Source organism: Protopterus annectens, chromosome 5.part1 (genome assembly GCF_019279795.1).
Source record: "Protopterus annectens isolate FY-2018-M chromosome 5.part1, PAN1.0, whole genome shotgun sequence".
NCBI classification, from domain to species: Eukaryota; Metazoa; Chordata; order Ceratodontiformes; family Protopteridae; genus Protopterus; species Protopterus annectens.
In genome coordinates this window covers 685,331,282-685,357,759 of record NC_056736.1, presented here as the reverse complement: position 1 = coordinate 685,357,759, position 26,478 = coordinate 685,331,282, and the positions used below count along the sequence as shown (strand labels likewise).

Below are 26,478 nucleotides of genomic sequence, written 5' to 3'. Positions count from 1 at the left end.
TGATATATCAGCATTTTACTGTCAGCTAGAGGCAGTGCGCATACGCCATGTTTTTCTAGATATGGAAATGAGCTTCACTGAACCTTTTGTTCAGCAAATGGTAACTCGTGACAGTAATTTCAATAAGTCAAACTTGTAAACACAATTCCTGGAAAATGTTTACATGTCTTCTGGCTCTGCTGTGAGATCAGAGTTCTGCAAGCCACTTTTTGACCTTACCACAGTTCGGGTGTTTTCTCTTACTCCCCAATGTTCTGCGACCTTGATGTTAGCAAATATAACTAAGTGTGGTGTGGCACATGAAGATCCCTCCCCTCCACACACACAGAAAGTTGCACTGAACAATGTACCCCCTAGGGAAAAAAAAAAACGTTCTTGAGTTGTCACCTGTATTTCAGTGAATATTATATAGGAGAAAGTAAGAGAAGCTTCTCGACTAGGCTGAACGAACACTTGAGCGATATTAGAAAAATAATGAAGTCAGCCCAGTAGCTATGCATTTTCAACAAGCACATAATAGTCATGCAATAGGGTTCCAGGCAACAGTATTAGAACAACCTTACAAAAATAAAATAATGGTACATGATATAAAAAGACATCTAAGATGGAAAGAATCTTATTTTAATTTTGAAATTTAATACATTGTTTCCTAAAGGTACGAACAAAAAATGCAATTGGAAATGTTTCACATAAGATGTCTGTTTAAGAATATTTTAATTGGTTTATTGTTTAATTTATTAGATTACTGTTTAATTAGTTGGCAATAATGTATAAATAGAGAGTTAGGTAGGGATTAGACGTACTCTGTTAAATGCTTTTTGCCAAGGCGCTAGAGAGAACAGTTTGTGTTTGCGGCATTCTGCTTCAGTAAAGTATTTTGGAATCAGTTGGCCTTTGTTTGGAGTTTTGTCTGCACAAGTGGTTTGTCAAAGTGTGGAATTTGATGTCTGACTCCCCTAGTTGTTTTATGAAAGATTCCTTAATTTTTTTTGTAAACATTTATATTCAAATGTTTTCATTGGTTGTGTTAAAGAGTCACATGCATTGTATGTATTGAATGAGTCCAGTTTAGTGTTGGTAGTTTTCTGAAGAAGTCCTTCACATTAAAAAAGACGAAAGAGCTGTAGTTCTTCAATCTCTTCCATTCCTCAGTAAAGATGGTCTTCTCAGAAATCAGACTAGTGCCAAAACAAAGGCTAAAACATCTCTGACGGAGAAGCAAAGGATGAAATCCTGTGAAGTACTTTGCCGGAGTGTAAGATCAAACCAAAGGACACAAGTGAACTCAGCATGGATTTCTTTACGATGGAAATAAATGAAGTCACAGTTCTCTGCCACAGAAAACTATGAATGCATGTACCTAAGCTTCTCCAAGAACACACTGGATTGTTCAGGATGTTAGACAGTAGGGTGAAGAAGACTCTATATGATACCAAATTCTAGGGACAATGCAAAGGTAAGATAGTTTACTCTTTATGCCACCATAACTAACCTGTTTCAATAGCAATAACCTCACATTACCTAACACAGTTGCAATATATTTTTAGTTGTTTGTAAAGCCGTCAGTACAACAAAAGTCAGTTATGTGACACTAGCCCTAAACCTTGTAACAAAGTGTGTGGCCCCTGCCAGCCAGACCATCAAGGCTCTCCTTGCAGCTGAATGACACTTATACTCCACCATCCCTACCCTGTGGAGGAATCTCCCTTTTTTTCCAGGGAGACTACCCTTTAGTAACCCCATCTTATATATGAGCAGGTATGGGTGCTGGAATGCCATCATCTAAGTCTGTCTCGTATTTTAATATATGTGTTTACACCTATCCTCCTTGCTGATTTGCAAGCAACATGGAATGCCACAACTTGGCAGGTTGCTACTCCAGAAAGCCTGTGCATCTTGAGGCAATGTCTCCTGGCCTGTGCCCAGCAGCTGACCCACTTGTGAGTTCACCACCTTTGCTAGACAGACAAACTGGAATTTGACCATTCATTCCTATCCCAAAGTCTACTGCCCTGACACTTGGACCCACTGTCTAAACCCAAGATGTCAGGGCCCTTCTGCACCATAACAATAGCATTCTTTATAACAACATTTTGTTGTTAATTGTTTGTAATGCCATCAAGATGAAAAAAAATGCAAATAACAGTCATAAGAGCATCTACATTATGTGCTGTATTTAGTAACGCCACGTGAAATAACATTAATCCCAGTTTCTGACAACAACTAAACACATATGATATGAACACTTTACACTGCAAACTTTATGGAGCATTTGGCAGAAACATTTGTTGCTGCACCCCCAAAAGACAACCTTCATAACATTACAGTATCTGTACAACATAGTTTAAGTTACACTCTACAAAGGGATCCGATTTTATACAGCATTTTTCAGTCGCAAAGTACCTCAAACTATTACAGCCTAAAAGGATCAGCATTCATCATGCATACTATGATAGGTAACTGAAGGTGTAACATTCTGCATTGAGGGAAAGAGATAGTTCTGTACTACGTAACAAAAATGGCTTTCTTGGGTAACTATAACAAGCAAACTGTTAAAGCTAGACTTACATTTGAACCTTGTGGGACTACAGGTTCAGAGATCTTTGCATTTATCTAAACAGTAACAAACAGATGAGTGATGCAAACATGCAATCCAGTCAAGCTGAGCTTTACCATACTTATATTTGCTTCTCTGTAAACAGTCTTTAGTACTCCGCTGTTACCTTTTCATCAAAAGACAAGCCAAAGATCCTTTTTGTGTTAATACAACTGACATACAAAGCAGATTCACAGCAGGTAGAGTATGAAAGCTTGTAATAAACCAACTAACCAGCTGTCCTTTTTATTAACCATTTGTAACAACAGCCTCTCTCACAAATGTTTTATTTTCTTAAAGGTACTACAGATGGGGAAAACAAAAAGAGCAGAGGAGAGAGTCTGTAAACTGAATTAATAAAATGTCAGTAAATGGAAAACTTTGTATCCTATAAGCCACTGCCTGCAATAGCATTCCATACGTGTACTGTTAAGAGACTGAAGAGATGGTGTAACGTGGTGAGCCCATCTGGATAAGGACTTTGTCCAGCCACTGTAGTGGTCCATAGAGGTGGACTTCAATCCAGCAAGGAGTACTTGTGACATCCTGACGGTGATATTCTGCACCCCAACCCTGAAAAACAAAAATGTAACAATTAATGTCTCAACTCGCCTTGTACAGTTATATGAAAAACTACCTTTTTGTACAAAAAAAAGGTGAAGAAAGGCCTCTTGTAGACTTAATTCGAGATCAATAATGTGGGTGGTTTTCCATGTGCATAAAGGAAAACAGCTACAAATAATCACAGTTTTCAATTAGGAACACAATAAAAATGTTTTTAATATTTTTTTTAAGTAATTAAGAAAAACAGGCAAGAGAATATCTAATACTATCACACGTTGCCTTCTGCCTTGATGCATTGTCAGTTAGTGCTCCCAGTACTGCAGTTAACTCTGCCTTGATGCATTGTCAGTTAGTGCTCCCAGTACTGCAGTTAACGATCTCAAGCGCTGACTACAGTACTAGGGACTTTCTCAGTTCTGCTGAACAACTTGCACATCTGGAAAGAGAAATGAGTTGAAAGCAGTAAATTAAACCTGCATTTACCAAATTTCAAACCTCATACTCCGCTACTCAATTAAGTATGATTTACTTTCACAGTAAAGAACCAGTGATCAATAAAGCAGCCCTCAGAATTACTGGCATCTAATAGAAAATGCTGTCAGCAGACACCTAGGAAGTGTCTGAAATTACGAATGTGTTATGTTGTTTGATGTGCCTTGGTTTACACTTTAATTACTACTTGCATTTCCTATACTGATGAAACACCGTTAAACATGTATAGACTATAAGTATTATTACAAACAGATCACTAAAACTAATGAATATTGAAGACAAAACAGAGGTGTACAACGTAAAACAAGACTGACTGCAGAAAGGGATTGTTTTGTGGTCACTGAAAAAACGTAAAAGCTGTGGATGATCTCAGCGCAGTGAAAATGAGGAGATAGCAGACATTACATGCTGAATGTACCTTTTATACAGAATTCACTGAAAGAGAATTGGGAAACTACACAAGAATCGAGGAGTATGGATATGCAATTTTAGAACCAATCCATTCACAAATTTAAAAAATGAAAGAGAGAGGTTACAAGCAGCATCCACTTCACAATCAAATACTTCACTTAACTCTGCTGAAGGACATTACTTGTTTACTTATATCTTTGGTAATTACAATGGAGAAGTTTGTTTCGTTTCAAAGAAGAAGCCAGATTATACTATTGTAAAACACATGCAAACAGACATAGTTTGGTAGTTAATGCAGGGGATCGAAGCTATATGCTGTTAATAGGCTGATTCCTGTGGTCCATGGTTTGATTCCCACTCTCTCCATTTGCTTACTGTATGACTTTGACCAAGTTACTTGATCAGAAAGTGCCCCACAGAAATTGATGTAGGCTCCTTGGTGGTCTCCTGGACCAATTAGTGCCCATCACTGGCATTATATCACCAACCAAGCAAAGAAACATGTGTCTGACTTCTAGACCTTTTACATCTTCCTATGCAGGGCTACCCTCCCCACACCATACATGTGAACAGGATGGATTTTGTAAGGGTAAGGTGCCTGAGCACAACTTCGGTTCCTTTTGATGAACTTTTTTTTCTACAGTCTACAAAGGGCACAAACAAATATGCTGCAAACGTCCATTAAGTGGGTATAGCGTACATCCTCAACTCAGAAAGACTCAAGAAATAAGAGAAAATTCTGTCTCCCTAAACAGGTGGGGGGAACCTTCCACACTTCAGGCTTTACAAAAGCATTCTGAATTGTACAAAGAGATGAGGGAAGGAAGCCCACACTGCAGTAGTGATCTTACTTATCAATCTGTAGTTATGGGGACTATACTCACACAGCTGCAGTACAGAGCACTAAAGTAGTACCCAAGCTGACCAGAACTCTCAGGGAGAGAAGCATAAAGGCCCTGTAGGACCACCATGGTAAAACTTGCCTGGGTCCTAGAGAAGATTTCAGCTTTCACTGTGTGAAAAAGTGCATACAAAAGAGTAGCTGCCTTAAGGAAATGACTTCTGCGGAAATATTCTTGAAAAAGCTTGCAACAATAGCAGTTACTCTTGTGGAGTTTGCTTTAATCTGAACCTGTAACATCTTTCCATGGTGATTAAAGAAAAAAAATATACAGCCTGCTAGTCACCTGGATGGTGTTTTTTTAATGACAGGTTTGGCCTCTCTTTTTCTGCTTGAGGGATACAGATGGTTGGTCAGAGCATCTAAAATCCTTGGTTCTCTCAAGGTAAACCTTGCTCTGCCTGTCCAAATCAGAAAAGTGAAGAATCTTTTCTCTTTGTTCAGAGGGTTGCAGAAAAAAAATTGTAGGAACATATTCTGGATGACAGCCACCTAATAAACCACTTTAGGCATAAATGAGGGATTAGTCCTAAGGGGCAGCATGTCTTTGTGAAAGACTATATACAGTGCTTTACACACAAGGGCTTGTAATACTGGAATACTTCTGGCTAAAGTAATGGCATCCAAAAACTGGGTATTTCAAGAAAGGATCTATAGAGGTACAGAGGCCGTTGATGCAACCTAGACTAGGGCCAATTTTTCCAGCACAAAATAACTCTCCTATGGACAAGGCACTTCCAGGTTGGTCTCAAATATAAAATGCTCTTCAGAAACAGTTTTACTCAGAGTACAACAGTCAAAGTGGGTCTAAAGGTAAACATGCAGAGGTGGGAGGCATTACTCTAACAGAGTGGAGAACTACCCTTGCTGGACTGTCTACCCTGGTCCCACCACCCCTCCACTGGTCCTTCTTAAATATCTTCTTCTGTCTGAAATACTCAGTATGCCAAATGAAAGGTATCTTCAAAAGCTTGGGATACTAGACTGGATACTACAGGTGTGGGTTCCTTAGTACCTATAGGTCTATATACCACTTTTTTTGATTCTGATATATCTTTACATTCCCACTTAAAGTGGTCCCGCATCAAATTCCGCATTTCCCCAAAGTAATCAGCTCCCTAAAGGGAGCCTGAAGATGCAGCCTCCTTATCATCCGTATCACATACCAGGTGCAATGAGATCTATGGGAAATATACTAGACCCTTTTCATTCAGTTCTGATTACTGGAACTCGAGAGGAGGAAGATTCTTTACTCCTTTTTGTAGCAGTCACACCTGAAGTAGAAGGCATGAGCCACCTGAGGACTAATTCTCTGTCGGGTGGCTAGCAATTCCTCAGCTACCTTTTTCTGCAATTGAAAATGGCAGACAGTGTCTCCTACTGGGTTTACATCTGGCTCTCAGGTCTATTTAATCTAAGGGATCTACTTCACAATGCCGAAATGTCAGAATGCCGACAACCATATGGCCGATACCATATGACCGACATCTGAAATCTCGACATTGTAAGTAGACCATGAAAAAGGAAAATAAAATTTCCTTTCAACTGCTAGCAGGGGAGCTCTGCCCCCACACCCCCCATAACTTTAATATACCAACTCTGAGATCGCACTACAGTGCAGGAATGGAAATCTTTCCATTCTGCACTACAGTAAGATGCCAGTTCCGCATTGTCGGCATTCCGAATGTCGATCATATGGTGTCGGCCATATGGTTGTCGGCATTCTGGACTGTCTGCAATGTCAGGTAGACCCAATCTAAGAGTAGGTAGTGTTTTTTTTTTCCCTATCAAAGGAGCTGTATTTGGAATATGGAACGTCAGACAGGCTTGATAACTCAGGTGCTACCGCCAAAATTCCCAGAGGACGACAGCTTATTTTTAATGCATGGAAACAGGCACTCTCCCGGGATGTTGACTGAAAGTTACATGGAAGGAAATTCCACTGTCTGCCTTCAGAGGCATCTTGATAGGTGGAATACTGCAGAAACAGCCATGGGACCAAGGATGCCCATGATCGAGTGTCCTACTTTAAGCAGGATGGTCAGGGCCATTAAGGCCTTATGCTACTTGCTTGTATGTTCTTGTACCATTACCTTTTGGGGGCATTCCATCTTACAATGCCAATGAACTACTTTCAGAAACTTCTTTTGTTCTTGATGGCTCATGTAAAATTCTCTCTCTTGGAGGGAGTGGACACCTCTTACTTGAAGCCACAAGCATCTTGTGATACAGGAATGCTTGACTAAAGAAGATGCATCTTCATTTTGAAAACCACACAGTGTTCACAGGTGGAGGCTTGGCGATCCTTTCTTAAACAAAAATCTAGCAGAAAATTCAATGGAAAAACTGTAAAATCTAGAAAGGTAATCAATTTCACACAGCAGAGCAAGTTAAATGGTTTCCAAACTCATTATAAGGATTGATATAAATGTTGTCTGGAAGGGATCACTGGGCAGATGTGTTGAAGGACACATTTCTTGCAGCAAACACAAACTGAAAATGATAAATGCTGCTTTCCAATTTTAGCTGTGCATCTGGCTGATGTCCAGAGCTAAGGGAGGAGTCCACCTCTCTAAGGACATCCACAAAGGCTGAGAAAGTCAGAGCAGATGGATGGACATCTGACTACTGCAATTTACTGTGGATAAGTAATCATAATGCAGCAATAAACTTTATAACCAGTATGGTCATTTAAATCCTTAAAGCTCACTATGACACCAAAGTAAGTGCTTCTCAAGGCTGACAAGTAGTCTCAGTAACAAGGTGGTAGTCAGTGGTGGATACAAGATCTTAGTCAGGGGTCTTCCAGTGAACTGTCGTCTTCTTTTTCCCCTAGCCCAAATTAATCCATTAACAGACAGAAAATGAGAAAAGTACAGTTTTGTACCTACCATAAATGTAGATGTCCGATAGGCATGCATCTGCAGTCCTTACAAATGGGTTGTCCTGTCGTCAGGCAGCCCTTCGGTCGGCCGGATTCCAAAGTCTGGGTCTGGCCTCGGCTAATGTCGCACTTCACCCGATGTCATAGCTGCAGTTGTTCGGGTATAAAGGTATCAGCCGACGCCATCTTCCTCAGTGTTTCTTGCCCCAGATGCCAGGTGCCCTCTAGGAAGGCCAAATTTGGATAATTGCAAAAGTTTCCAAATAAGAGAGAGCAAACAAAAATAAACATGTATATACATATATACAAACAAATACACCATAATGGATTCTCCCAGCTATCTGGAAGATGGGTAAATACCCTAGGAGTACCTCAGAGGGGAAGGAGGGTGGGTAATCCTGACTGCAGATGCATGCCTATCGGACATCTACATTTATGGTAGGTACAAAACTGTACTATGTCCTTCAAGGATGCATCTGCAGTCCTTACAAATGGGTAGAATACCATAGCCAAACTGGGGGAGGAGGAGTAATAAGATTATGGTGTAGTTAAGATCCCTTGCAAAACAGCAGTGGCAAAACCTGCTCGGGATCTGGAGTATAAGGGTAAATTATAATGCTTGGCAAATGTATGCACGGAGCTCCAAGTAGCAGCCTCTAAAATATCTTTGGTAGCCACTCCTCGTAAAAAAGCTGTGGTAGTGGCTGTAGCCCTTGTAGAGTGAGGTCTGATCTTTTCTGGAGTTTTCTTCCCATGGTAAGAGTAACAAAATCTAATGCAATGTCCTATCCATTTAGAGATTGTCTGTTTTGAAATTGCTTTTCCTTCCTTTCCTGTTGCATAGGCTACCAGTAGCTGGTCAGTTTTTCTATTGTTCTTGGTCCTGTCCAGGTAGTAGCGTAATTGCCTATGAACATCCAAGGTATGCAACAGTCTTTCTCCCCTGTTCTGTGGGTTGGGGAAGAATGTAGGCAGGTGGATAGCCTGGTTTAAAGATACTCTGGAGACCACCTTTGGCATAAAAGTAGGATTAGTTCTCATGGACACTCTATCTTGATGGAAGATCAGGAAGGGCTGTACTGGCATCAATGCCTGTAGTTCAGAAACCCTTCTTGCTGAAGTGATTGCAAGCAGGAAAGCAGTTTTCCATGATAAGTACTGTAATTCTGCTGTTGCTGCTGGCTCGAAAGGAGGGAGTGTCAACTTTTCTAACACAAAATTCAAGTCCCATGCTGGCAATGGTGGCTTCCTAGGTGGTTCTACATTCTTAACTCCTCTCAGAAACTGCCTGAGCAGAGGATGCGAAAAGACTGGAGGATCCAAGTTATATTCTGTTGAAATAGCTGATGCATGAATCTTAATGGAGGAATAGGACAGGCCATTGTGGAAGAGCTCTGCCAAGTATTCCAAGATGTTAGCTATGTTTACCAGTGACACATTTTCTCCTTTTGCAGTACTCCAAATGAGATACCTTTTCCATTTTGCTGAATAATTTTTTCTTGTTGAGGGTCTGCGAGCCTCCAAGATAATGTCTTTAACCCTTTGAGATAAATCTGGGTTATTTGGTCTTATGCAATGTTCCAGGCAGTGAGCTGCAGAGTTTTCAGGTTTGGATGCAGGGTTTTGAAGTTGTTCTGTGTTAATAGTAAGGGAACTAGGGGCAGAGGCCATATTTGTTCCCGAGACATACTCCTCAGTAATGGGTACCAATGTTGCCTTGGCCAGTCTGGAGCTATCAGGATGATCCTTGGACGGTCTTCTTTGATCTTCAGTAGCACCTTGTGCATCAAAGGAAGAGGTGGGAATGCATATGCTGTCAGGTTTTTCCAACTGAAGGATAGGGAGTCCACTTTCCAAGCAAGTGGGTGGTACGTCCTCGTGCAGAATTTTTTCAGTTGGTGATTGTGTGGGGATGCAAATAAGTCTATTTGTGGTAGTCCCCATTTCCCTGTAATGGTTTTGAAGATGTCCGGATGCAGCATCCATTCATGGGCATCCGTGGTAGTTCTGCTTAGGATGTCTGCTAGTATGTTTTCTTTTCCTGGCACGAAAATCGCTTGCAGCTGAATGTTGAAGCTCAGGGCCACATTCCAGAGGTCCATTGCCATCCGGCATAGAGGGTATGAATGTGTGCCTCCCTGTTTGTTGATGTACCACATAACTGTGGTATTGTCCGTCCTTATCAACAGTTGACCCTGCTAAAAATCCTTGACTGTCTGGACAGATTTTGCTTTCTCTTCCACCTTCTTCAGCACCTGCTGTGCAGGACAGCCAAACAAACTGAGCTTATCCATGGGAGCATCTAGGAGCTTTGATTTGACATGGTCTGGTAAGGACTGCTCTTTTAACCATGCATGTCTTCTGATCACTGTACCAGTCATGGCTGATCTAAAGGAAGCCTCCAGTGCATCATAGCCACATTTTAAGGAATGATTACTGACCTGTTGAATGTTATGTACCATTTCCTGAACAGATTTTTTGTCTAATGGCTCATCCGAGGACAGCTTTTTAGTTAACTGGTCTAACATAAATTCTTGATACTGAATCATGTGGAATTGACAGTTCAAGGCCCTAGCTGAAAGAGTAGCAGAAGTGTAAACTTTTTTACCCCATTTCTCTAAGGCCCTAGATTCCCTTTCAGAGGGGAGGGTTTTTTTGGCAGAGGTAGCTGCTACAGCCTTAGGTCCCTGGGAGATAGTCTCTGGATCTGCAAAAGGTGCCTTATACAAGTGATAATGTGTGTCCGGAACCCTGTAGTACCTATCGGGCTTAGCAGGGGCCGGAGGAAGAGAATCAGGAGCCGTACAAGCATCATTAAATGCATCATCCACAACAGCAAGTACTGGAGGAATGGCTAAAGGCCTATGCTGTGGCAAATGCAAAAAGGTTCTAAGCCTTTTCCTAGAGTCTGAAAAATCCTGGCCCTGCCATTGAAATTGTTCCCTCATAGCATGCAAGGTTTCCCCAAAGGAAAATTCCTCAGGTGGAGAGGCAGAAGGAATGGACTCTTCAGCATCAGAGTCTTCATAAGGAGAAAAAGGGCCCTCTGGGGGGTTTGAATTATCTGATTCATCAGAGGAGTCATCTGTGGAAACTGGCTCAGGGGGCTCTACTCTAGGCCTCTTCTCTGGAGGTGGGTGAGAGGCCCTGTCTGGGTGAGGTTGGGATCCCCTGATCAAAGAAATGAGATCCTCTGCTAGACTAAGCATTTGTGAACTAGAGCTAGAGCTAGGCCTGTGAGAGGGGGTCTTGGCAGGCACAGTTTTGGTAGATTTTGCTGCTTTAGCCCTGGCAAAGGCCTTAATCGACATGGATGCAGGAGGCCTAGCAGCTCCACGTGCAGGGGTAGAAATATCCAAAGGGATAGTATCAGATAAATCCTGAGAACCTGCAAGAGCGGGTGGGATTTCAGTAGCAGATTCAACCATGCTGGATGAGGCCTCGGTAGGAGGTAAGCTTTCGGCCGAAGGAAGAACCGTGGACTCGGTTTCAGCCGAAACCGAGACACTCGCGGTTGGCTTAACCGCGGTTTCGGCCGAAACCGCGGACCGCGAGTGTCGGTCCTTTTCCTTGCGCTTTTTAGAAATTTGCGTAGTCGGGGTATCCGACGGCATAATGTAAGCAAAAGCGGAGCCGAAAAACTCCTCAGCAAATTCCGACCGACGTCTAAGCGTCCGTCGGTTGAAAGAAGCACAGGCTAGACAAGCTGCTACGTCGTGGTCTGGGCCTAAACAAGGCAAGCAATAAGAGTGGAAATCTTTATGAGGTATTTGTTTCCCACAAGTTAAACAGTTATTCACTTTTTCTGACATCGGCTGAGGCAAGAAAGAGTCCCCAACGAGGTACTTAGCTTTTTAGAAGTCTTCGGTAGTAGTAATCTCTGGTTCTGACCGACCGGCACTTGCGAACAGCTTCTGCTTCGGGCGCCACGCGGCAAGAAAGACTGAGGAAGATGGCGTCGGCTGATACCTTTATACCCGAACAACTGCAGCTATGACATCGGGTGAAGTGCGACATCAGCCGAGGCCAGACCCAGACTTTGGAATCCGGCCGACCGAAGGGCTGCCTGACGACAGGACAACCCATTTGTAAGGACTGCAGATGCATCCTTGAAGGACATCAAAGCTCATAACCCCTCGTTTAGCTTTGTGGACAAACCTCCTTCCTTTCAACCCCACAGTGTCTGCAGAAAACAACTCAAAATACATCAGCATTAACATCACCCAGTGCATATTTCAGAAACTGGAAAACTGATGAATACTTGAAAGACACGAATGACTGCCTTGACTGAAAGTAGTCCGGGATGGCTGTAAAGTCACTGATACTAGTTTCTGTAATTTTTAAACTGTCATACTAGTCACAACAAATAGCAGAGCTACAAAGTTCCTGATGACAGCACCATCAAACACTTCCCTGATGCCTCTTGGCAGAAAGGACACAGACTTAGTAAACTATTTTAACTTTTATCACACAGCCGAACACTAAAGACATTTTTTGTTGTCATTATACCTCAAAGCCACAGACACTACAAACACATCAGACTTAAATACACTCCATTCATATACAATGACTTTTCATAAAGTGTGCATCCACTAACATTGCATTATACATTATTAATGAAAAAATGCTAAGACAGGTAAGCACTATTTACTCACCTTGGTAAAGCACTGATTGATTCACATGGGCGTTTTTTCAAGCTCAGCCCAGGACCACTCAAGTGACTTACTCTGTGACACAGAGATGAAGGCTGAGGGAATTAAACCCTGGACCACAGTAAACAATTTACTATGTACCTCTCATCTATCCAGATTTTTGGCTCATATTCTTAGTCTGCTCCTCATAAGATCTGTGATTTTCTGCAAATAACTTAGGATTGAAGTCACTAAATAATGACAAACGTTAGTTTCAGGCTTCATATCCTTCAGAAAATGCACGTTAATGCAAAACATGTTATTCTGGCAACTTTTGAAGTTTATAAGAGCAATATTTAAAAATATTTAAAATCTGTTGTGATTGTTGGGCCTTTGACCTTGCCTGCATAGTTTTGGTTCTGTCCAGATTTCTGGTGCTAAAAGGTTGACAAGTTTGATTTACTACCACAGTCTTAATCCTACTCACTAACTGCAAAATATTGGAATCAAATGGTAAAGGAAAACAGGCAAGCTCCCAAACAAGTAAAGAACAGTTTTGTACTTACCATAAATGTAGATGTTCGAGTGTAAACACTGCTGCAGTCATTACACTTGGGTTATCTTGCAGTCAGGCGGGTCCCCAGTCGGCCTGAGTTCCAAAGTCTTGGTCCGGCGTCAGTTGCTGTCGCCTCCTCCCTGACGTCAGTGCGACAGGGGTATATAAGTTGCAGCCGACGCCATTTTCTTCAGTTTTTCTTGTCCCAGATGTCAGGTGCCTCCAAATAGGTAGGCAATTCAAATTGCTAGTAAAGTATACATAAGAAAAGCAAACAACAACTTTCAGTTACCAGCAAATACTCCCCATAGGTAGTAAAGGGTAGAAGGCATAGGTATGTACCAACAAGTAAGAGGAGAAGGAGGGAGGGTATCCTGGACTGCAGCAGTGTTTACACTCGAACATCTACATTTATGGTAGGTACAAAACTGCACTATGTTCATCGTGTTACACTGCTACAGTCATTACACTTGGGTGGAATCCCAAAGCTGAGGTAGGGTGGCTGGTTCTATAAGGCATTAGGGGTGGCTATAAGGCCCTGCAACCCAGCAGTGGCGAAGCCAGCTCTGGATTTAGAGTATAAAGGCAAATGGTAATGCTTGATGAAGGTATGCACAGAACTCCATGTTGCTGCTTCCAAAATATCCTTGGTAGGTACTCCACTGAGGTAGGCAGTTGAAGTGGCTGTTGCCCTGGTGGAGTGAGATCTAATGCTGCTAGGTACAGGTTTCCCATGGTTTGTATAGCAAAAACGTATACAGTGTCCTATCCATTTTGAAATAGTCTGTTTTGAAATGGCTTTTCCCTGTGCTCCTGCAGCATATGCTACCAATAATTGTTCAGATTTTCTGAACGCTTTGGTTTTGTCCAAGTTGAAGCGTAACTGCCTGTGAATGTCCAAAGAATGCAGTAGTCTCTCCCCTTTAGTCTGCGGTTTTGGATAAAAAGTTGGCAAGTGAATAGTTTGGTTTAGAGCCACATTTGATACCACCTTTGGCATAAACGTAGGGTTATTTCTTAAAGACACCCTGTCCTGGTGGAAAATGAGGAATGGTTCCACTGCCATTAGTGCCTGTAATTCTGAAACTCTTCGTGCTGATGTTATTGCCAGTAGCAGAGCAGTTTTCCAAGAGATATATTTTAATTCTGCTGTGTTAGCTGGCTCAAAAGGAGGTAAAGTTAATTTTTCCAAAACAAAGTTGTGGTCCCAAGTTGGAGTAGGTGCTCTACGGGGCGGTCTTATGTTTTTAGCCCCTCTGAGGTACTGTTTTAGCAAAGGATTAGAGAAAATTGGTGGATCCGTGTTGTAATGAGCAGAAATGGCAGAGGCGTGGATCTTGATGGATGAAAAGGAGAGGCCCTTGTCCAGCATCTCAGTTAAATATTGTAATATCTGAGGAATGTTTGGGACAAGAGGGTCAAGGCTGTTAGCCTGGTTCCAGGCACAGAATCTCTTCCATTTATCCGAATAGGCTTTCCTGGTACTAGGCCTTCTGGCCTCCAGAATGACATCCATAACAGCTTTGGAGAGAGGCATTGCTTGCTTGACTAAGGAATTTTCCATGCAGCTAGGTTTAAGGCCTTTAGCTGGCTGTGAAATATCTGATTGTTGTGCTGAGTCAGCAGATGTGGGATTTGAGGCAAACTCCAGGGTGGTTCTTGTGCCAAGTTCTTTAAGATTGGGTACCAGTGCTGGCATGGCCAGTCTAGTGTAATCAGGATCATCTTTGGCTCTTCTTGCCTGGCTTTTATGAGTACCTTTGGAAGGAGAGGTAGTGGTGGGAAAGCGTATACTTGTAGGTTTTTCCAGCTGAATGAGAGGGCATCCACTTTCCATGCATGTGGATGGTAACTCCTTGTGCAGAATTTCTGTAACTGGCAATTCATTGGGGATGCAAACAGATCTATGTCCGGGCTCCACCATTTCTGTGTTATCATTCTGAATATTTGTGGATTCATTTCCCATTCATGGGGATCCATGATGTTTCTGCTTGAGTCGTCTGCCAGTGTGTTTTTCTCTCCTGGCAGGAATTGTGCTTGCAGATGAACTTGGTAGTCTAGAGCGGTGTTCCACAAGGTCATGGCTTGTCTGCAGAGGGGGTAGGAGTGTGTGCCCCCTTGCTTGTTTATGTACCACATAACTGTGGTGTTGTCTGTCTTTAGTAATAGTTGTCCTGGATGCAGCAGGTCCCTGAAAACTATAAGAGCATTTTGTACAGCTAGCATCTCTTTCTGATTGATGTGAAGATGCCTTTGTTCTGTGGGCCACTCGCCCTGTATACATTTTCCTGCCATGTGTGCTCCCCAGGCGTAATCCGATGCATCCGTTGTCAGTGTTTGCCTGGCTGTGGGTTGAGTGAAAGGCTGTCCCTTGTTGAGGTGACAAGCTTGAGCCCACCATCGAAACTCCTGTTGAAGGCAAAGAATTAGTGGTATAACTGTTTCCAAACTTTGACAGTGTTCAGACCATACACTCTTTAGGTACCATTGTAGTTTCCTCATATGCAGTCTGGCATATGGAATTAGTAGTATGCAAGATGCCATGTAACCCAAGGCCTGCAGAATTTGTCTTGCAGGGAGTTGGGGTTTTTGTTGCCATCAATTGAAAGTATTGGGTCAGTTGTCCTTGCTTGTCTGGCGTGAGATAAGCCATTTGGGCCATTGTGTTCAAGCTGGCACCCAGGAATATTATCTCTTGTGAGGGCACTAGTTTTGATTTCTTTTCGTTTACTGTGTACCCCAGGCAACTTAATAACTTTTTTACAAACGCCAGATGCTTTAGAAGAATATCCTTGCTCTCTGCTTGAATCAGGCAGTCGTCCAGGTACGGATAAATCTGAATTCCTTTTTGTCTGCAAAATGCAATTACTGGTGCCAGGCACTTTGTGAAGACCCTGGGTGCAGTAGATAAGCCAAAGGGCAGTGCAGAGAATTGATAGTGCATTGAACCAGCTATGAATCTGAGGTATCTTCTGCAATTTTGTCTGACAGGGACATGCAGGTATGCCTCCTTGAGGTCCAAGGTCACGAGCCAAGCTTTCTTGCCCAGCATGGGAAGAAGCTGCTGTAGTGTCAACATTTTGAATTTCGGAACATCCAGGTAAGTGTTTAGAGAAGAAAGATCCAGAATGGGCTCCAGGCTTTGTCCTTTCTGGGAACCAGAAAGAGTCTTGAGTAAAATCCTTGTCCTTGCTCCTGTGGTGGTACCTTTTGAATAGCTCTCATGTCCATGAGTGCTGTAATTTGTTTTTGAGCCTCTGCCCATTGATTTGGTGGCAGATTTGGCATTCTTTTTAACCTTGGCAGAGTGTGAAAGTGGAACCTGTAACCTTGAGATACAATGTTGAGAACCTATTTGTCTTTGGTGATCCAATGCCAATTGTGATAGAAAAGTGCCAGTTTTCCTCCTAAGGGGGCTGCCAAGAGAGAGCTGTTTGGCAGCTGTAGTAGGAAGTCATTGAGGCTGCTTTTTATATGGTTGGGGCCTGTCTTCCCCTTCCTTCTGGCCTGGTGCACCCCATTGTCGAGGCCTGTAAGGACCTTGTGGTTGACCTCTACCTTTTGGAAGTCTGTATCTGCCCCTTTTAGGTCTGTCTGTAACTGGAAAGGACCAATTCTTTGTTGGCCAATTTCTGCTAAATCGAGGAGGCTGAACCTGTAAGAAATCCTTCACCATTTGCACAGATTTTGCATTATCCTCCATCTTCTTTAATATCTCTTCTGCTTTAACTCCAAACAATACATCCCGCTGCAAAGGTGCAGCCAATAATTTTGCTTTAACATAATCTGGTAATGTATGTTCTTTTAACCAAGCATGCCTTCTAATGACAGAGCCTGTAACTGCTGCTCTACAGGAGGCCTCTAAAGAATCAAAAACACATTGCAAAGTATGTTTTCCCACTTGTTCAGCTGCATGCAATAAATCCTGCATTTCTTTAAAAATAGGAGGATCTGAATTTGGAAGCATTTTTTGTTTCAACTGAGACATCAAAAATTGCTGATATTTTAGCATGTGAAACTGGCAAAATGGCTTGCACCTGTCACCCCTGGGTTTTTGAATACTGGCTAAGGCTCTTGCCACCCCCATAGTGCCTTTTCTAGGCAAGGCTCAAAAGACAAACCCACCCCATAGACAACACAAAGAAAAAAAAAACTAAGGGTAATGCTGCTCAACGCCAGAAGTTTAAACCTCAAGATGCACGCACTCGATACTCTCCTCAGTATGGAGAATATCGATATCTGTGCAGTAACAGAAACCTGGTTCAAGGCTCCCGAGAGCACCCCAGCACTACCAGGCTATACTTCATACCATGCATTCCGGCCCCAAAACTCGAACCGAACCACAAAAGGAGGGGGAGTATCCATATTTATCAAAGATACCCACACCTCCAGGCTAGTGGCACTGCACGAAGCTTTGGAGACCATCCATGTGCAACTAACAGTCTGCAAAACTGACTTTCAGTTTGTAGCTTGCTACAGACCACCCTCCCAAACACAGGAACCTCATTCGGCTTTCCTGAGAACACTGGAGAATATGAAAGTCTCTCCAAACACTATTATACTGGGTGACTTCAACTACCCAAACATTGATTGGGAAAACTACTCAAGCCCAAACACCCTCGCCCAACAGTTCCTAGAATTTATAAACTCAAATGCTATGGAACAACTGGTCACCACTCCCACAAGAGGGGAAAAAGTACAGTTTTGTACCTACCATAAATGTAGATGTCCGATAGGTATGCATCTGCAGTCATCACATATGGGTTGTCCTGCCTCAGGCAGCCCTTCGGTTGGCCGGATTCCAAAGTCTGGGTCCGGCATCGGCTGATGTCGCCTCTTCCCCGACGTCAGAGCGCCTGGGGTATAAAAGCATCAGCCGACGCCATCTTCCTCAGTTTTTCTTGCCCCAGATGCCAGGTGCCCTCTAAGGAAGGCTAAATTTGGAGAAATGCAATAAATTCCAAACATGCACAAAAATATATACACATATAAAAACAAATACACCATAATAGATAACCCCAGCTAGCTATGAGAGGGGAAAGTACCCAAGAAATACCACAGAGGGGAAGGAGGGAGGGTAAACCTGACTGCAGATGCATACCTATCGGACATCTACATTTATGGTAGGTACAAAACTGTACTATGTCCTTCAAGGATGCATCTGCAGTCATCACATATGGGTAGAATACCATAGCCAATCTGGGGGTGGAGGATCTATGTAAAGGATGGTGTAGCTAAAATGCCCTGCAGGACTGCCGTAGCAAAGCCTGCTCTGGATCTGGAATATAAAGGTAAGTTGTAATGCTTGGAAAATGTATGCACGGAGCTCCATGTAGCAGCTTCTAAAATGTCCTTGGTAGCCACCCCTCTTAAGAAGGCTGTGGAGGTGGCTGTGGCTCTGGTCAAATGAGGCCTAATGTTAGTTGGTACAGTTTTTCCATGAAAGGAGTAACAGAAACGAATGCAATTCCCTATCCATTTTGAAATTGTCTGTTTTGAAATTGCTTTTCCTTGTGCACCAGCAGCATATGCAACAAACAACTGGTCAGTTTTTCTGTAATTTTTAGTTCTGTCCAAGTAGTAGCGCAACTGTCTGTGTATGTCCAGGGTGTGCAGAAGCTTTTCCCCTTTGTTTTGTGGATTTGGAAAGAAGGTAGGCAGGTGAATAGCTTGGTTTAATGAGACCCTAGATACCACCTTTGGCATAAATGAAGGATTGGTTCTCAATGAGACTCTGTCTTGATGAAAAATAAGAAATGGCTGTACTGCCATGAGGGCCTGTAACTCAGATACTCTTCTTGCTGAGGTTATGGCCAGAAGGAAGGCAGTCTTCCAAGAGAGGAACTGTAGTTCTGCAGATGCTGCTGGCTCAAAGGGAGGCAGTGTTAGTTTTTCCAACACGAAGTTAAGGTCCCAAGTAGGCAGTGATGGTTTCCTTGGAGGATTGATGTTCTTAATTCCTCTTAGAAACTGTCTTAGCAGAGGATGAGAGAAGACAGGTGGATCAGTATTGTACTCTGCTGAAATTGCTGAAGCATGAATTTTAATGGAAGAGTAAGACAGGCCATTGTGGAGCATTTCTGCTAAATATTCCAGGATATGTGCCATGTTCATAACTGTTGCATCTAGGCCCTTTGAGGTGCTCCAGGTGTGAAATCTTTTCCATTTTGCTGAGTATGCCTTTCTTGTGGAAGGCCTGCGAGCTTCCATGATGATATCCTTCACTCTCTTGGATAGCTTATCCTGGTGATGAGTCAAGTTATTTTCCAGGCAGCTAGCTGTAATGTTTTCAGGTTGGAATGCAGAGTTTTGTAATTGTGCTGTGTCAGGAGAAGCGGCCATTGTGGCAGAAGCCATGGTTTTGAAGCGTCCGTTGTAAGGGTTTGGCTGGCTATTGGTTTGCTGAAGGGCAAACCCCTGTTTGACTGGCTTGCTTGAGCCCACCACAGAAATTCCCTTTGAAGGCATGGGATGAGTGGTATCAAAGTTTCCAGGCTGTGACTGTGCTGAGTCCATAAACCCCTGAGGTACCATTGGATTTTCCTCATATGTAGCCTTGCTTGAAGAATCAGAAGAATGCAAGAAGCCATGTAACCCAGGGCCTGCAGGATTTTCCTTGCAGTCAGCTGAGTTTGTCTTGACAGGTTTTTGAAGTAATCCGGTAGTTGGTTTTGTTTTTCTTCTGTGAGGAAAGCCATTTGGGTGGTTGTGTCCAGATCCGCACCCAGAAAAGTTATTTTTTGGGATGGTACAAGTCTTGACTTGTGAATGTTGACTGTATATCCCAAGGCCTGAAGAAGATAGATGGCATAATTTAAGTGTTTTACCAAAATTTGTTGGCTGTCCGCTTGTATAAGGCAGTCGTCCAGATACGGGTATATTTGCATCCCCTGAAGTCTGCAGTGTGCAATTACTGATGCCAGGCATTTCGTGAATACTCTGGGCGCAGTAGATAAGCCAAAGGGCAATGCTGAGAATTGATAATGCTCTGAACCTGCAAGAAATCTGAAGTGTCTTCTGCAGCTTTGTCTGATAAGGACATGCAGGTATGCCTCCTTGAGGTCCAGAGTTACCAGCCAAGACCCCTTGCCCAGCATGGGAAGGAGTTGCTGTAGAGTCAGCATTTTGAATTTTGGCACAATGAGATAAGTATTTAGTGCGGACAAGTCGAGAATAGGCCTCCATTGCTTTTCTTTTCTTGGAACAAGGAAGAGTCTAGAATAAAATCCTTGGCCTTGTTCTGCGAGAGGAACCTTTTCTATTGCTTTCATTTTCATTAAGTTGGAGATTTGTTTCAAAGCCTCTGCCCTTTGATTTGGTGGCAGGTATGGCATGCCTTTTCTTTTCGGTAATGTGTGGAAATGGAACCTGTATCCTTTGTCTATTATTTGTAGTGTCCATTTGTCCCTTGTAATAATGTGCCAATTCTCTGAAAATAAGGAAAGCTTTCCGCCCAAAGGTGCTTCCAACTGAGCCCTGGTTGGCGGTGTCAAAGTAAAGTCATTGAGTCTGTCCTTGTGCAGCAGTTGTAGGCCCTGCACTACCTCTCTGGTTGGGATGCTGCCATTGACGTCCTCTGTAGGAGCCTCTAGCTTGCCCTCTACCTCTGGCACGCCTGTTCTTGCCTCTCTGAAATCTGTCTGTGTCTGGAAAGGACCAGTTCTTGGAAGGCCAATTTCTGCTGAATCTAGGTGGTTGGACTTGCATAAAATCTTTGACTGTTTGTACAGATTTTGCCTTTTCTTCAAATTTCTTTAACACCTCCTGAGCAGTGGAACCAAATAACTTTTGCTTTTCCAGTGGAGCATCCAGAAGCTTTGCTTTAACATGGTCTGGCATTGATTGTTCCTTCAGCCATGCATGCCTACGTATGACTGCACCTGTCATAGCTGACCTACATGAAGCTTCCAATGCATCAAAACCACACTGCAAGAAATGGTTGCTAACCTGTTGAGAGTTATGTACCAGATCCTGAAGTGATTTGTGATCTAGGGGTTCAGGGGAAGACAGCTTTTTATGCAATTCATCTAACAAATATTCCTGGTACTGTATCATATGAAATTGACAGTTTAAAGCCCTCATAGAAAGGGTAACAGAAGTATACACTTTTTTACCCCATCGCTCTAAAGCCCTGTACTCCCTTTCAGAGGGGAGTGGATTTTTTGTAGTGACAGCTGCAACCCCTTTAGGGCCCTGGGAGATAGTTTCTGGATCAGCAGAGTGGGCCTTGTAAAGGAAAAGGTGTGATTCCGGGACCCTGTAGTACCTATCGGGTTTGGCAGGAGCCGGAGGGAGAGTGTCAGGGGTTGTGCTAGATTCAGAGTACACATCATCAATGACATTCAAAACAGGGGGAATAGCCAAAGGTCTATGTTGAGGCAAATGCAAAAAGGTCCTTAATCTCTTCCTGGAGTCAGAGAATTCCTGGCCCTGCCATTGGAAATGCTCCCTCATAGTGTGCAGAGTTTCCCCAAAAGACAGTTCTTCAGGAGGGGAGGCCGAAGGGATAGATTCCTCTGCATCTGAATCCTCATAGGCCGGAAAAGCCTCCTCCTGGTAGTCCGAGAGAGCAGAGCCATCAGAGGCCTCATCTGAAGAGAGAGGATCAGAGGGCTCAACCCTGGGCCTTTTTTCTGTAGGAGGTTGAGAGCCCCTGTCCGGATGAGGCTGAGAGCCCCTAATTAATGAAATAAGGTCCTCTGCTAGACTAAGGATCTGAGAACCTGTAGTGGGTCCCTGAGAGATAACCCTGGGAGGCATAGATTTTGAGTGCTTAGCAGCTTTAGCCCTAGAGAATGCCTTAATAGACATGGATGCAGGAGGCCTGGCTGCACCACGTGCTGGTGTAGTTTTGTCTAAGGGAATGGTGTCGGAAGGTTCCTGGACACCAGATTCCAATGGAGATTCAACAACCGATACAGTAATGGCCTCCAGGGCCGAGGTTGTCGGTTGTACGGTTTCGGTGGACGGTAGTACCAAGGACTCGGTTTCAGCCGAGACCGAGACACTCGCGGTAGGCCTGGCCGTGGTTTCAGCCGAAACCGTGGACCACGTGTGTCGGTCCTTGTCCTTCCGTTTCTGTATTAAATGTGTAGTCAGAGTCTCCGACAGCATTTTGTAAGCAAAACTAGCCCCAAAAAATTCCTCTGCAAACTCCGACCGACGTCTTAGAGTGCGTCGGTTGAAGGAAGCACAGGCGGAACAGGCTGAGACGTCGTGGTCTGGGTCTAGGCAAGGTAGGCAGTAAGAGTGGAAATCCTTATGAGGTATTTGTTTCCCACAAGTTAAGCAATTATTAATTTTATCTGACATCGGCTGAGGCAAGAAAGAGTCCCCAATGGGGTACTTAGCTTTTGAAGTCTTCGGTTTAGCTGAATTACAGGAGCTGGCCGACCGGTACTTGCGAACTGCTTCTGCTTCGGGCACCACGTGGCAAGAAAGACTGAGGAAGGTGGCGTCGGCTGACGCTTTTATACCCCAGGCGCTCTGACGTCGGGGAAGAGGCAACATCAGCCAACGCCAGACCCAGACTTTGGAATCCGGCCGACCGAAGGGCTGCCTGAGGCAGGACAACCCATATGTGATGACTGCAGATGCATCCTTGAAGGACATCATACTGGATCTGGTCATTACCAACATGGGGTCTCTATGTTCCACACCAGAGGTATACCCCTCATTGGAAAGATCAGACCATAAACAAATCTCACTGGACATCCATATTCCATCCCCACCCCTAGCCAAGGAAACTACGGTGAAGAACTTCTCAAAAGCAAACTTCACACTTCTCAAAACTGAGGTGGAATCCTTCAAAGCCCCCGGGCCAGTGGACAATATGGCCCAAAATGCAGAATCCTTTACAAAAGCATTCTATGGACACCTACAGGAATGCATGGAGCATGCTATCCCAAATAAAACCAAGACTCACTCCTCCAAAGGCAGGAGACCTGTCTGGTGGACCCCGGCCATAAATAAGCTATATAACAGAAGGAGAAAGCTACTACATGACAGAGCAAAATCCCAAAAAGGGAAGGCGTCACTGATCAGTACTAGCAATTAACTGTGATCCCTCATAAAATCTTCTAAGGCCAGCTTTGAAAGAAAAATTGCACAAGACACTAAAGATAATCACAAGGCCTTCTTTAGTTATGTCAGAAACCTGGGAGGCAACTCCCAGATACGCCCTGAGTTAGTGCAAAATGACAAAAAATTCACTGACCCCACAGACATTGCCAACATCCTGGCAGAAAGGTTCAGTGCAAACTTCTTCCCCACTTCCCCCCCCAAAAGAGCAAATGTCTATCCCGACAGAGTGTAGCCTTCCAGAGATCACAGATGCACAGGTGAGAGCTGCCCTCTCCAAAGCTAAAAACACAATATCAATGGGACCAGACGGTGTCCCAGGCTGCGTCTTACACGAGCTCTAAGAAGAACTAAACCCTCATATAAAGTCACTGTTCAGTCTCAGCCTTACTACAGGATATGTTCCCAAGGAATGGCGTACAGCAACAGTGGTCCCACTCCACAAAGGTGGTGCCACAACAGACCCCGGAAACTATTGCCCTATAAGCCTGACTAGCCTGGTCTGCAAAGCTATGGAATGTATCATCAAGCAAATCATAAACAAAGACAATGGGAACCTCCAGACACTGGATCCTACTCAATTCGGCTTCGTTAAGGGCAGATCTTGTCTCTTGAACCTGGTCGACTTCTTTGAAACAGTTACCAAAGCCATAGATGAAGGGAAGGTAGTCCACACAGCCTACCTGGACCTCGTAAAGGCCTTTGACACAATACCCCACTCAGGCATCATAAATAAGCTCACCAGCTTAAATATCAACCCCTATGTCACAAGATGGGTTGCAAACTGGCTCAGGGATAGAACCCACATGGTCAGAATAGCAGGTGCCATGTCAGACTCTAAACCAGTTACAAGTGGTGTCCCACAAGGCTCAGTCCTGGGACCTCTCTTGTCCGGTATATATTTCTCCGAGTTACAGGCTAACACGGGTGGACTATGGCTGACCAAGTTCACAAATGACTGCAAACTGGGTGCTATAATCGACTCTCCGACTGATACAAGCATCCTCCAAAAGGGTCTCACAGAGACGGATAACTGGTGCCAGAGCCATGGCCTAAAGCTAAATGCCAAAAAGTGCATAGTCATCCCCTTTGGAAAAAACAAAGTGCCCACAAATTACCACATAGGTGGTAATCCATTAAGTACGGAAGAAGTAATTAGGGACTTGGGGACCCAAGTAGATAGCAATCTCTCCTTTGACAATCACATTGCCAAAGTGGTTAGAAAGACCTTCTATATAGCCCACCTTATTATGAAAGGGTTCACATCTAGATCAAGAGAGGTCATTGTGCCCCTCTACTCATCACTTATCAGGCCCATAATTGAGTACAATGCCCTGTTTAGGATGTACCTTACCCGACACCTTCAGCAACTGGAAAGACCCCAAAAGTATCTCACCAAGAGGATCAAGGGGCTCAAACAGATGCCCTATGCAGTTCGGCTAAAGAAACTCCAGCTCTACTCAGTTGCGTACCGCCTACTCAGAGGCGATCTGTGTCTGACGTATAAAGCCATGTCCAACCTAGAATTAATGGGCATGCTTCACCTCAGGAAATCTAAATCCCTTAGAGCTACATGCTCCAGGGACCTGAACCTCAGCACAGAAATAAATAAGACATGCTGGAGGGACAGATTCATATCCCAGAGGCTCCCCTCACTCTGGAACAAAATCCCAATCCATGTCAGGCAGAGCCCCTCACTGACCCTCTTCAAGAGAAATCTTGACGAATGGATGGGAGATCGTAAGTTTACCCCTGGGATCTCTTCTGTGTCGCTGCTTGACAGAGGTACAGCAAACAAACCTTAAAAGGGCTACCTTCTGTGACCTACTATACAGAGGCACAGTCAACTAATCTAAAACGGTGGCAAAAACCAAACATACTCTGGCTAGGCTTATAAATGCTCTAGGGCAGATAGCCTAGTATCAACCTATGAACCTATGAAAGTTGCAGACGTATATACTTTCTTTCCTCACCTGTCTAATGCTCTGGAATCTCTGTCAGAGGGAACTGGGTTTTTTGCTGATGAGGCCTTAATCCCTTTGGGTCCCTGAGAAATAGTTTCAGGGTCAGCAACAGGGCTTTTATACAGAAATTTGTGTGAGTCAGGGACTCTGTAATATCTGTCAGGTTTAACTGGGGGTGGAGGTAAGGAGTCAGGATTTAAGGTGGATTCAGTATACACGTCATCCACAATATCCAACACTGGCAGAATAGCAAGGGGTCTGTGTTGAGGTAATAAAAGGAAGTCTCCGAGCCTTTTCTTGGATTCTGAGAAATCCTGCCCTTCCCAATGGAAATGCTCCCTCATGGTATGTAAGGTTTCCCCAAAGGAGAAGTCCTCCGGCGGAGTGGCTGATGGAATTAATTCCTCAGCATCAGAATCCTCATAAGGGGGTAAAGAATATCCTAGGTTGGAGGATGAATCTGAAGAAATGGACACCTGGTCGGATGAGTCATAGTCTGCATCATGTCTGGGCCTTTTATCAGGAGGGGGATGGGACCCCCTGATCACGGTGATAATGTCTTCGGCCATTTTGAGCATTTGTTTCTTAGGCATGGACGGCTGTCCTGGAGAATGCTGTATTTGTTTCTTTGTTTTTAAGGGAAGCTTAGACTTAGTAGAGGGTTTAATGCTTAACTGAGTGGGTCTGAAAATACCCTCTGAAGCTGTGGATTGCTCACCTCTTCGGTTCCCTCTGAAGGGTTAGTTTTGGTAGGCTGAAAAACTTGTGCATCCGAAGGCCCAGCCAGCTCCACCTGGGAGTCAGAGGCGGCCTGTGGTTCTGCAAAAGCAGTCATCAGGGGCTGTGAAGGCACCTCGCTAAAAACCGGAGAGCCGGCGACTGGCCTAGAAGAGGCCTCGTCGTCAGCTTTGGACCTCGTATGCCCATCCTTGTCCTTGCGCTTTTTATGTATTCCGGTCGTCGGAAGTTCCGACGGCATGGTGTAATTGAATTTTCTGCCAAAATAATGTCAGGCAAAATCAAACTGACGCTTAACAGTGCGCTTGTTAAACCTAGCACAAAACCTACAACCAGTGACGTCGTGGTCTGGGCCTAGGCATGGGATACAATAGGAATGGAAATCCTTATGAGGTATTTGCTTCCCACAAGAAATACAGTTATTAACTTTTACTGACATCGGTCTGAGGCAAGAAAAAGTTTCCCCAACAGGGTACTTAGCTTTGTAGAAGACTTCTATTCTGGATTCGGAATGAAAATCTCAGGAGTTGGCCGACCGGCACTTGCGAACTGCTTTTGCTTCGGGCACTGCGTGGAAGAAAGACTGAAGAAAATGGCATCGGCTGCAACTTATATACCCCTGTCGCACTGACGTCAGGGAGGAGGTGACAGCAACCGATGC

General features: G+C 43.8%; 1 protein-coding gene across 3 annotated transcripts in view; it reads right to left on the bottom strand.

Moving 5' to 3' along the window:
* Positions 1-2,149: 2,149 nt before the first annotated feature.
* The window catches only part of SMAD9 (SMAD family member 9), a 435,289-nt gene continuing 410,960 nt past the window's right edge, over positions 2,150-26,478 (bottom strand). For all 3 annotated transcript variants that reach the window (XM_044073312.1, XM_044073309.1, XM_044073311.1), the window contains exon 7: positions 2,150-3,169. In XM_044073312.1, coding sequence (XP_043929247.1) covers positions 3,026-3,169 — 144 coding nt within the window. In that variant the 3' untranslated portion in view covers positions 2,150-3,025. The remainder of the gene's footprint in view (positions 3,170-26,478) is intronic.